This window comes from Mauremys reevesii, linkage group 14 (assembly GCF_016161935.1).
Source record: "Mauremys reevesii isolate NIE-2019 linkage group 14, ASM1616193v1, whole genome shotgun sequence".
In the NCBI taxonomy this organism is placed as follows: Eukaryota; Metazoa; Chordata; order Testudines; family Geoemydidae; genus Mauremys; species Mauremys reevesii.
Window position 1 is genome coordinate 8248015 of NC_052636.1, and position 13399 is coordinate 8261413.

Genomic DNA, 13399 nt, shown 5'->3' on the forward strand with positions numbered 1-13399 from the left:
GTGCATCAGCAGAAGATTGGGCTGGACAGGGGTGGCAGGTTTGTATAATTTTTGGTGGTGCCCAGAATGGGACCAAGTCCTGCCCCACCTGCCACACACACCTGCCTAAGGCTCTGGGAAGGAGTTTGGTTGTGGGAGGGAGAGGGGTTGGGCTCTGGGAGAGTTTGGGTGCAGGGTCTGGGCTCAGTCAGGGGGTTGGGGTGCAGGAGGCAGTGTGGGGGGCAGGCTCTTGGAGGGAGTTTGGGTGCAGGTGTGGGGTCTGGGCTGGGGCAGGGGTTGCAGGAGAGGCTGAGGGGTGCAGAATTTACCTCGGGCATCTCCCAAAAGCAACCCGCAGCCCCTAAGCTGGAGGGCCAGGGGCGTCTCTGCGCACTGCTGCCCGCAGACTCCACCCCTGCAGCTCCCATTGCCACAGTTGGCAGAGTTGGCAGTTGGGGCAGGGGCAGCATGTGGAGACCCCCCCACCCCCACAGTTGTTCTTCTCACAGCTGGCTGATGGGGGGCAGCAGGGGATCTCCCCAATCTGGGGGAATCTCTCTGTGCCCCACTGTTAGTTCTCTATCCTGTCTCCCCCTAACCACGCACACCACTCTCCTCCCCATTATCAGTGTTTTAGAGAGACCCCTCCCTCCCTTTATGGGATACAGACTCTCTGTGACAGAGACTGACTGGGGCTCCTCTCTGCATGGCCCCAGTGGGGAAGGAAAGAGACTGGGGGAGGGGGAGAAGATGGGCAGGAGTCATCTAATGGGGCAAAGCCAGAATAGAGGAGATTTTCTTCCTGTTAAAATGTACTGGAGTCTCATCGCTGAAAAGCCGCAGCTTGAGTTAAGTTTGAACCAGCAGCCTTTCAATTGCCAGGCAAAGGTGTGAACCACAGAGACTGATAACTGCCTGCTTCCCAAATGTGTTTAAAAAACATCTACAGGGGTGCAACTGGTTAGTGCAGAGGGGCCATCTGTTGGGGTTATGAGTTCAAGCTTTCTCTCAAGACCTTGTTTCTCTTACCTGTGTAGTTTGTTTTGCCTAATTCATACACAAAGTGCTATACTAGAAAAAGGAGAGTAAGTTCTAAAATGTAGAGGTGGGTGCATACTTTAGAAACATCGCTCCTGTGCTGCCATTAGTTCCAGCAGATTGTTCACTGGAAGGGCAAATTGATTTCTTTGCTGCTGAGAAAGATGCCAGGACAGGTCTGTGGGCACCAGGATCTCCCTGCTTCTTCCAGCTCCTTCCCTGCCCCAGTCACTGCTGTAGGAGGGTCCTATATGCACTGAGCCTAAACATTTTCCTGGGCCTTCTTAGCATAGTTGGCAGCATGTCAGTCTCATACTCAGTAAGTCCTGAGCTCACACCTCAGAAAAGACAATGATTTTCTGCTCCCTGCTTCAGATTTTCTAAAGGAAATCAGAGAAAAGAAGCTATAGGAGAGTGGTTCCAAGACACTCTAACACACACAAATTTTTCTAAGGCATTAACTTTTCCTTCTCTGTGGAGTTTGTATTCTCCATAGAGCAAAATAAAACATGCAAGTCTAAGACTAACACAGTATGAAACTCACTACAGATAAAATCTCACCCTCAGAGATCTTCCAACAAGCTTCTTTTGCAGACTAGACTTATTTCTTGTCTGGGCCCAATCTTTGCACCTGGTATAGTCCTTGTTCCAGCTCAGGTGGTAGCTAGGGGATGTCTCATGAGTGCAGCCACCTTTCTTCTGTCCCACCCCCTTATACAGCTTTGGTACAAGGCAGGAATCTTTTGTCTCTCTCCTGGGGAAAAGCCCCAGGTTTAAGATGGATTCCTGTACCAGGTGACATGGTCACATGCCCTGTGAGACCCCAAGCCTTCATTGTTCTTGGCCTGACTCACAGATGGTGCAGGACAGAGCGATCTCCAGTCAATTGTCCTGGTTAATGGGAGCCATCAAGAGTCCAAACCACTGTTAATGCCCCACACTTTGCATCATTACAACAGGACCTCAGAGTTATAGCTCATATTTCTAGCTTCAGATACAGGAATGATCGGTTCATACAAATAGGCTGAACACACACAGTAGATAATAAGCTTTGTAATGATACTGCACAAGAGACCTTTTGCATGAAGCATGTTCCAGTTACATTATATTCAGACCCATTAGCATATTTTCATAAAATCATCAACATCACAGCAGGGAAAGGGTTTTACTGCGGCACCTGGGAGCAGTTGAGTTTCATGTCCAGGCTCTGCTATGAGTTCCTCCAGGTTTCCCATGAGCACACAGGGCCCTTAGCGGGTACTCTCGATACAGGAATGGCCCAGATACAATGAAGTGATGGGAATTGCATTTTCCTTTTTAATTTTTGAATTTCCAATGACATTTCTGTTTGTGATTTCGTTTTGCTTTGTATAACTGTGTTTTCTCAGGGACTTGATATTTACCAGGCTAACTAACAGCTAATAACGGGAGACTTCCAAGCAGGGCGTGGGCGAGCGGAAAAGAACTGTAAGAGATGCTGGTTTTCAACCTTGTGTTAGATAAGAATAGAATGCAGATTGTAGCAGAAATTGCTGAGAGAAGTAAGCTATCAGAAAGGAATATGTACAAACAAAATGCAGTTGTTGCTCCTTACTGTATGTCACAAAAGGTATAAATGCTTGCCTTAATTGCTTATCTAACCGAGACCTACCTCGGGAGGGGAAACTCTGCCTGTCTGTACTCTCCCGAATAACTGCAGTTGCTCGAAATAAACGGCATAATATAACAACATTTAACATCCCTGTGGTGGGAAGAACATCTCAACAGCCCAACGCTGTGGCATTTAATTTAAAAAAGGGGAACTATACAAAAATGAGGGGGTTAGTTAAACAGAAATTAAAAGGTACAGTGACTGAAGTGAAATTCCAGTAAGCTGCATGGACACTTTAATGACACCATAATAGAGGCCCAACTTAAATGTATACCCCAATTTAAGAAGCACAGTAAAAGAACTAAAAAAGAGCCACCGGGGCTTAACAACCATGTAAAAGAAGCAGTGAGAGACAAAAAGTCTTCCTTTAAAAAGTGGAAGTCAAATCCTAGAAAGGAGCATAAACATTGCCAAATTGTAGGTGACAAATCTGAGGAATTGTCACAGACTGAAGTGTCACTAGAGCGGGTTTTGGAATTAATTGATAAACTCAATATTAACAAGTCACCGGGACCAGATGGCATTCACCCAAGAGTTCTGAAAGAACTCAAATGTGAAGTTGCGGAACTATTAACTATGGTTTGTAACCTGTCGTTTGAATCGGCTTCGGAACCCAATGACTGGAAGTTAGCTAATGTAACGCCAATATTTAAAAAGGGCTCTAGAGGTGATCCCAGCAATTACAGACCAGTAAGTCTAACATTGGTACCGGGCAAATTAGTTAAAACAATAGTAAAGAATAAAATTTTCAGACACATAGAAGAACATAAATTGTTGGGCAAAAGTCAACACGGTTTCCGTAAAGGGAAATCGTGTCTTACTAATCTATTACAGTTCTTTGAGGGGGTCAACAAACATGTGGACAAGGGGGATTCAGTGGACATAGTGTACTTAGATTTCCAGAAAGCCTCACCAAAGGCTCTTACATAAATTAAGTTGTCATGGGATAAAAGGGAAGGTCCTTTCATGGATTGAGAACTGGTTAAAAGACAGGGAACAAAGGGTAGGAATTAATGGTAAATTCTCAGAATGGAGAGGGGTAACTAGTGGTGTTCCCCAAGGGTCAGTCCTAGGACCAATCCTATTCACCTTATTTATAAACGATCTGGAGAAAGGGGTAAAAAGTGAGGTGGCAAAGTTTGCAGATGATACTAAACTGCTCAAGATAGTTAAGACCAAAGCAGACTGTGAAGAACTTAAAAAAGAGCTCACAAAACCAAGTGATTGGGCAACAAAATGGCAAATGAAATTTAATGTGGATAAATGTAAAGTAATGCATATTGGAAGAAATAACTCCAATTATACATAAAATATGATGGGGACTAATTTAGTTACAACAACTCAGGAAAAAGATCTTGGAGTCATTGTGGATAGTTCTCTGAAGATGCTCACGCAGTGTGCAGAGGCGGTCAAAAAAGCAAACAGGATATTAGGAATCATTAAAAAGAGGATAGAGAATAAGACTATTATTACCCTTATATAACTCCATGGTATGCCCACATCTTGAATACTATGTACAGATGTGGTCGTCTCATCTCAAAAAAGATATACTGGCATTAGAAAAGGTTCAGAGAAGGGCAATTAAAATGATTAGGGGTTTGGAACGGGTCCCATATGAGGAGAGATTAAAGAGGCTAGGGCTTTTCATCTTGGAAAAGAGGAGACTAAGAGGGAATATGATAGAGGTATATAAAATCATGAGTGATGTGGAGAAAGTAGATAAGGAAAAAGTGATTTATTTATTCCCATAATACAAGAACTAGGGGCCACCAATGAAATTAATAGGCAGCAGGTTTAAAACAAATAAAAGGAAGTTCTTCTTCACACAGCGCACTGTTAACCTGTGGAACTCCTTACCTGAGGAGGGTGTGAAGCCTAGGACTATAACAGGGTTTAAAAGAAAACTGGATAAATTCATGCAGGTTAAGTCCATTACTGGCTATTAGCCAGGATGGGTAAGAATGGTGTCCCTAGCCTCTGTTTGTCAGAGGATGGAGATGGATGGCAGGAGAGAGATCACTTGATCATTGTCTGTTCGGTTCACTGCATGGCTGCTTCTGCTCTACAACTACAATTGTCTTTTTACACCAAAATCACTAACTTGAGCAGCCAATTCCATGTACAGTCCTAGTGGATGTAAGGCACAGGTAACCCTCTCTCCCCCACCTGGAGGTGATGAAATTCCTGGCTGGAAGGACACATGCTCCTACAAGTCAAAAGGAAAGGAGCTGATAGAAAATATCACAGGACTGACCCCAAAGAAGGGTGAACTGCAAAAGTCAGAAGCAGGCAACTCATCTGGCAGAGCTGAGAGACCACAGTGAAGATGGTGCAAAGATCACTAAATTGGAATTAGCAAATGTGATTTTTTTTAAAACAAATCTTTGGGAAGCCCTAATAAAGGCATTTCTTACAGTTCTCTCCCATTTGGATTTTCTGATATCTAATAGGGAATGACATCTGATTGAAGCTTTTCCCAAATGCAGAGCATGTGTAGGGTCTCTCTCATGTGTGGATTCTCCGATGTCTGACAAAGTCTGAGTGCTCAATGAAACTTTCCCCGCACTCAGAGCATGTGGAGGGGCTCTCTCATGTGTGGATTCTCTGATGTGTGATAAGGTGTGAGCGCTGACTGAAGCTTTTCCCGCACTCAGCGCACGTGTAGGGCTTCTCCCCTGCGTGGATTCTCTGATGTGTGATAAGGTTTGAGCGCTGGCTGAAGCTTTTCCCGCACTCAGAGCACGTGTACGGCGTCTCTCCTGTGTGGATTCTCTGATGTGTGATAAGGTTTGAGCGCAGCCTGAAGCTTTTCCCGCACTCAGAGCACGTATAGGGCATCTCTCCTGTGTGGATTCTCTCATGTGTGATAAGGTTTGAGCGCCGACTGAAGCTTTTCCCGCACTCAGCGCATGTGTAGTGCGTCTCCCCTGTGTGGATTCTCTGATGTGTGATAAGGTGTGCGCGCCAACTGAAGGTTTTCCCGCACTCAGCGCATGTGTAGGGCGTCTCCCCTGTGTGGATTCTCTGATGTGAGCTAAGGTTTGAGCACCGATTGAAGCTTTTCCCACACTCAGAGCATGTGTAGGGCGTCTCCTCTGTGTGGATTCTCTGATGTGTGATAAGGACTGAGCGCTGACTGAAGCTTTCCCCGCACTCGTGGCATGTGTAGTGTGTCTCTTCCAAGTTGATTCTCTCATGTGTAATAAGGTCTGAGTGGCTACTGAAGTTCTCCTCTGGCCTCTGCTGAGTCTCAGAGGCTTTTACTGTTTCTCGGAGTGCACAACTCCTGGAAACATTCCCTTTGGGTCTTCCTGATAACGTCCCACGTGGTGCTCCTTGCTCAGCATCTTCCTGCTGGGGTTTCTGCTCCTCATTCTCACGCACCATCCTATCACCTGATGGGAGACAGAGAGAATCCAGGCATAGGTCACTCCCTGTGCCTGAGAGAAAGGAAATCTCAAAGACAGGAATTTTAAAAGGGATGAACAAACCAAAATACGTGCAGGAGTGATCAAACCTATCAGGAGCTGATTTACCCCAGAGGCGAGAGGAAGGGATCAGTTTTGGTCTGCATTTCACCAGAACATGCAGGGAAAGTGGGATCAGGTAGGGATCTGCTGACAGTTGTTAGTCAGGATAGGTGGGAAGCCATGAGTGACATCTGCCTAATTATTCCACATCTGCAGGGAACAATCCTGAACTTGAAGAGCTCACAGGGTCTTTGTAGGGCATCCCAAATGTTTCCTGTATTCATGGACAGTTTTTGACTTGCTTTAACCAAGTCCTCACCTCTGCAGGCAGCTCTCGGGAGCACTTCTTTCTCAGAACCCTGGAGGTCCGGAACCCACGGCTCTTCCCCTCGTTCCAGCTGTGAGACCACATCAGGTTTGGAATTTAGAAACCCTACGCCAGGCAAAGAAAACCAGGAAAGTCAGTGGAATTTGTGGGATACTTGTCATGGTTTTAAGCTCAGATCATTTTTAAGCAGTAACATCCCAAGACCAGCTTCCTTGGCTCCAAGTGGCAGGAGAGTTATTATTATTATTAATCATATGCATTACCTTAGTGCCTAAGGACCAACTAACAGTGTGTCTCCGTTGTGCTAGGCACAGTACAAATGCAGAATAGTAGATGGCCCATGCTCTGAAGAATTTACAGTCTAAATAGACAAGACAGACACAGCACGGGGGAAGGGGTAGAACCCTCTGTTAGAATGGCGATATTCAGGCCTGCCTGCAAAGCCTATATTTTAAGAACTTAGGTGTATTTTTATCACTTAGCTAGTTACAGGAGTATGAAAACAAAGAATCAAAATCACAGTCTGCCTGTGTCTGGGCCATCTCTCACTAGGATAGTCTGAGGCCTTGTTCTTAGGCTAAGGCCTTTGGCTAAACAGCAGGGGCAGCCATAAGCTAGGAAGTGAAGGGTCACATCCTCACATCCCAAACCAGTCACACTGAAATAAGGTGCTACTGGGCTGTTAGGAAGTCGATCCTGTCCGGATCTTAAGATGGTTAAAGAAACCTTAATTTGATAGCATTCTGTCTGGCAAGAAATCACTTATCAATGGTTGTGGTTGTGAAACCCTCATTTCTGTATTGCTTTATCTTTATGGCCACCACTTTTACATTGTTAATCGGTCTGGTTCTCTAATTGTTTCTCTCTCCTATATAATTAATGTTGCCAGGTGTAAGTTAATTAGGGTAGTAGTTTATAATTGGTTAGAGCAGGAGTAGGCAACCTATGGCGGCACACGAGTTGATTTTCAGTGGCACTCACACTGCCCAGGTCCTGGCCACCGGTCCAGAAGGCTCTGTATATTAATTTAATTTTAAATGAAGCTTCTTAAACATTTTAAAAACCTTACTGACTTTACATACAATAGTTCAATTATGTATTATAGACTTATAGAAAGAGACTTTCTAAAAACGTTAAAATGTATTATTGGCACATGAAATCTTAAATTAGAGTGAATAAATGAAGACTCAGCACACCACTTCTGAAAGGTGGCCGACGCGTGGGTTAGAGAATTATGTCACAATATGTTAGAATTGGTTAGTTAAATTTCAGCACAATGATTGGTTAAGGTATAGCTGAGAATATTACTCTATAAATGGGGTCAAACTGGAGGGGGGAAGGAAATTGGAATTATAGAATCTCAGGGTTGGAAGGGACCTCAGGAGGTCATCTAGTCCCACCCCTGCTCAAAGCAGGGCCAATCCCCAACTAAATCATCCCAGCCAAGGCTTTGTCAAGCCTGATCTTAAAAACCTCTAAGGAAGGAGACTCCACCACCTCCGTGGGGAACCCATCCCAGGGCGTCACCACCCTCCTAGTGAAATAGTGTTTCCTAATATCCAACCTAAACCTCCCGCATTGCAACTTGAAATCATTACTCTTTGTTCTGTCATCTGCTACCACTGAGAACAGTCTAGATCCATCCTCTTTGGAACCCCGCTTCAGGCAGTTGAAAGCAGCTTTCAAATCCCCCCTCGTTCTTCTCTTCTGCAGACTAAACAATCCCAGTCCCCTCAGCCTCTCCTCAGAAGTCATGTGCTCCAGCCCCCTAACCATTTTTGTTGCCCCCCGCTGGACGCTTTCCGATTTTTCCACCTCCTGCTTAGAGTGTTGGGCCCAAAACTGGACCCAGTGCTCCAGATGAGGCCCCATGAATGTCGAATGTTGGTGGGGGGGAAGGGGAACAGGGACACAGGCCCGGCTCTGCGGCGTCAGAGCTGGGAAGGGAACAGAGGGTATCGGCGCATAGAGATCAGCCCGACGGGTGTGAAGGACTTTGGAATGTGTCATCTTATCGGTGTAAACACTGCACAGACTGTACCAGCCTGTGACATCAACCAAGTGCCCATCTGTGCCTGGGCAGGGGCCCTGTTCTGGGCGGGAGGATGCAGCAAGGACTCAGGGTCGGTGGCCGGGGTCTCTGTGCACAGAGATGGGGAGGTTATGTGGGGAGGGGGGTAATGAGCGGGAGAGGGAGGTCAAGTGTTAAAATAATAATATTTGGGGAAAAAAATGTATAATAAAGTGAAACTGAACAGAAACAAAACTGGAGTGGAGGCTCTAAAGCAACAAGGCTTCGGTAGGGATTTGGGGTTAAAGGTCTGGGATCCCCCACAGCTCTAGATCCCCAAACCTCTCCTCCCTCCCACTGACCCACCCACCCCACTTCCTGGGTGCCCTTCCCCCACACTCCCCTCCCCTTCTTCCCATTACTCTCAGCCAGCACCACCTCCCGGCACCTTGAGAGCGTCTTGTATTTTCTCCTCATCTCTCACAGCCTCCTACCTCCCTGCTGCTTCTTAGCTCTAACCCTGCACACACCCGCCCCATGTCCTGGCATATCTACTACCCCCCATCTCCGTCCCTCCCACGGCTTGCTTATCCCTTCACCCATGGGATCCTGAACGGCAACATTACACGCTCTCCTAAAAGAGCTCATCTGACTGTCACACAAGCCATGCATGAGTCATACACCTATTTACTCAATTTAGAATTCTACAGGCAGCATATTTTCCTCTTAAAATGAGGAAAAGGCATGAAAGCTACAGTGATTAATGTAGTTACTAATGTAGCCAATAAGGATACATTCAATGCAATTTTAAAATGTGTGACAGCACCAAAAAGGCACATGACCAAAAATGATACTAGTGGGTGGGAGATAAGGCAAAAAAAGGGGGGGCAAGGAAACTTGTCAAAACTTGTATGACGAATAAAGGTATAAACTTATTACTACTCAGGTTCTTCAGAGACCCCACAGCTTCTAATAACCCAGGGGACAGGACTCCTTACCCAGCGAGGTCACCGTCTCATAGTTCTCCTGCATGACATCCCTGTAGAGGGCTCTCTGAGTGGGGTCCAGCAAAGCCCCCTCTCCCCTGGTGAAATACACAGCCACCTCCTCGAAGGTCACCGGCCCCTGAAAAAGCAAGAGTCCAACACTCACTACCTGCTGCCCCACTCACAATTCCACTATTCACAGAACAGCAGCACCAGGTAAATGGAAGCTCCGGGAGGCACATGTTAACAGAGTCCCACCTCACCTAGCTTAGAGCAGCCAGGCGGCATCAGAGGGTAGAAAGAGAGAACCTTTGTGTCTCCCAGCTGACAGACGCAGGCAGAGTCGTCACATTTATCACATACCTACTAGCCAGAGTTTGATATAGGAGATGGGGCTGGCTCTGGACCCTACTAATGGCTCCCTGGTAGGAAACACTCTCCAAATAAAATATAAGGAAGAAAAGGGAAGTCAGTAGTAAAGAATATTAGTTAGAACAGGGGTAGGCAACCTATGGCAGGGGGGCTGAAGGCAGCACGCAAGCTGATTTTCAGTGGCACTCACAATGCACAGGTCCTGGACACCAGTCCGGGGGGCTCTGCATTTTAATTTAATTTTAAATGAAGTTTCTTAAACATTTTAAAATCCTTATTTACTTTACATACAACAATAGTTTAGTTATATATTATAGATCTTCTAAAAATGTTAAAATGTATTACTGGCACTCAAAACCTTAAATTAGAGTGAATAAATGAAGACATCTGAAAGGTTGCTCACCCCTGAGTTAGAAGGTCAGAATTGTAGAAAATTGGTAAGGGAAGCTATCAGAAATCAATGACCAATCAATGAAAATAAGAAGGAAGTTTTGAAAAGTATATTAATCCTAACAATGGTAGCGATAAATTACTAGATGGAAATGGCAGAATTATCAAAAATCATGCAGAAGAGGTAAAAGTGTTCAATAAGTGTTCAATCTCTCCTGGATTTGGAGAAAAACAGATGCTGTACTCGTATCATAAGATGTTGACAACGACACTCCTTCCATTCCAACAAGAACTCACAAGTACATTAAACAGCAGCTATTACAGTTAGACATGTTTAAATAAGCAGGTCCAGATAACTTGTATCCAAGAGTTTTTAAAGACCCGGTGGACTATTAATGTTGATTGTAATTAGGACTTGGAACACTGGGGAAATTCCAGAAGACTGGAATTAAGCTAATGCTGTGCCAATACTAAAAAGTGTAAAAGAAATGACCCAGCTAATTACAAGAGTGTCAGTCTGATATCAATACTGAGCAAAATAATGGAGCAGTCGATACTGGATTTCGTTAATACAGAATTAAAGGAAGGTAATATAATTAGTACCTATTAACAAAGATTTAGAGAAAATAGATACTATCAAACTAACTGGATATCCTTATTAGATGAGATCAAAAGTTTGGTTGCAGCTAATATTATTGATGTAATATATCTAGACTTCTGTAAGGCATATGACTTGATTCAGCACAATATTTTGACTAAAAAACTAGAATGATACAAAATAAACACGGCATACATTAAATAGATTAAAAACTGGGATTGTAAATGAGGAACCATGGTCGAGTGGATTTCTTTCTAGCGGGTTCCCACAAGGATTGCTTTTTGCCAGTGTGCTATTTAACATTCTTATCAATGACCTAGAACAGAATATAAAATCATCATGGATAAAGTTTGCAGTTACCACAAAGATTGGGGGTGGTGGTAACTAATGAAGTGCCAGTAAATTCAGGCTCCAGCACTGGGAGTCTGGGAAGTTGTCCCAGCCCTGGGTGGAGGGTTATTTCCTGTTCCACAAAGAGGGGAAGTTCCATTCCCAAATCCCGTGCCTTGAAATTAGGCCCTATCTGACACTACACCCCATATTCAGCATAGTGGTATGGTTATAATATGATTAGGACATAATTATGATGCATTTTGTGCAAGATGCGTCATGTGCTCAATATGATTATCCTATTTGTGTGCATGGATCATGTTTGTATTTGAAGTTATGGATATTGACTCTGTATCTGTATTTCAAATGTGCTTACTCTGGGTAACAACCACATCGAGCCTTTCAGGTACAACAATGAAGAAGCCAGACAGAGCTGATGGCTTATCAACAAAGACAATGGACCGCGGAAGAGCTTAGCCTTCCTGTGATTGTTTCAGCCAGCCTATGAGTCATGGCTACTATGTAAATTAAGTTGTCATGGGATAAAGGGGAAGGTCCTTTCATGGACTGAGAACTGGTTAAAAGACAGGGAACAAAGGGTAGGAATTAATGGTAAATTCTCAGAATGGAGAGGGGTAACTAGTGGTGTTCCCCAAGGGTCAGTCCTAGGACCAATCCTATTCAATTTATTCATAAATGATCTGGAGAAAGGGGTAAACAGTGAGGTGGCAAAGTTTGCAGATGATACTAAACTGCTCAAGATAGTTAAGACCAAAGCAGATTGTGAAGAACTTCAAAAAGATCTCACAAAGCTAAGCGATTGGGCAACAAAATGGCAAATGAAATTTAATGTGGATAAATGTAAAGTAATGCACATTGGAAAAAATAACCCCAACTATACATACAATATGATGGGGGCTAATTTAGCTACAACGAGTCAGGAAAGAGATCTTGGAGTCATCGTGGATAGTTCTCTGAAGATGTCCACGCAGTGTGCAGAGGCGATCAAGAAAGCAAACAGGATGTTAGGAATCATTAAAAAGGGGATAGGGAACAAGACGGAGAATATAGTATTGCCCTTATATAAATCCATGGTACGCCCACATCTCGAATACTGTGTACAGATGTGGACTCCTCACCTCAAAAAAAGATATTCTAGCACTAGAAAAGGTTCAGAAAAGGGCAACTAAAATGATAAGGGGTTTGGAGAGGGTCCCATATGAGGAGAGATTAAAGAGGCTAGGACTCTTCAGCTTGGAAAAGAGGAGACTAAGGGGGGATATGATAGAGGTATATAAAATCATGAGTGATGTTGAGAAAGTGGATAAGGAGAAGTTATTTACTTATTCCCATAATACGAGAACTAGGGGTCACCAAATGAAATTAATAGGCAGCAGGTTTAAAACAAATAAAAGCAAGTTCTTCTTCACGCAGCACACAGTCAACTTGTGGAACTCCTTACCTGAGGAGGTTGTGAAGGTGAGGACTATAACAATGTTTAAAAGGGAACTGGACAAATTCATGGTGGCTAAGTCCATAAATGGCTATTAGCCAGGATGGGTAAGAATGGTGTCCCTAGCCTCTGTTTGTCAGAGGATGGAGATGGATGGCAGGAGGAAGATCACTTAATCATTGCCTGTTAGGTTCACTCCCTCTGGGGCACCTGGCATTGGCCACTGTCGGTAGACAGATACTGGGCTAGATGGACCTTTGGTCTGACCTGGTACGGCTGTTCTTATGTTCTTATGACTCAGCAGGACATGCTAGGACATGTGACCAGACCACATGACAACAAACTCCATTTTGGTACTTGTATTTTTCCACAAACTGGACTGGGAACTTAGTTTGGAACAAATGGTTCCCGCCATTCGGAAAAGCTACATAAGGTGGGGTGTGACATCATCTCTTGGCCTCATTCCCCGCACGAGAACTCCTGGAAACACCTGAGGAACAAAGACTGAACTGGGGGAACTGCTGGTCCCAGGGTAAAGGGATTTCTAGCTTGTGTATGGAAACTTGGGGGACTGCTTGTATCATCAGTCAGGGTGAGAAACTGCTAATTCAAATTCTATCCATCTAGTATGTTAGGCTTAGTTTGAGTTTTTGCTCATCTGCTAAGTAATCGAGTTTGATCTGTTTGCTACCACTTAGAATTGTTGGGATACGTTTGGGTTCAGTAAAACAGCTGGGAAGCTGCTAATGTGCTGACATGCATTGGGGACAAAGGCATAAGCAGGCAGTAATTC

General features: G+C 44.4%; 1 protein-coding gene across 1 annotated transcript in view; it reads right to left on the reverse strand.

The window, feature by feature from the left end:
- LOC120381801 (zinc finger protein 850-like) overlaps positions 1–13399 on the reverse strand; it is a gene marked incomplete at its 5' end in the record, with an annotated part of 159223 nt that overhangs the window by 101477 nt on the left and 44347 nt on the right. Inside the window, one exon of the mRNA XM_039499935.1 lies at positions 5302–5758. Coding sequence (XP_039355869.1) covers positions 5302–5758 — 457 coding nt within the window. The remainder of the gene's footprint in view (positions 1–5301; positions 5759–13399) is intronic.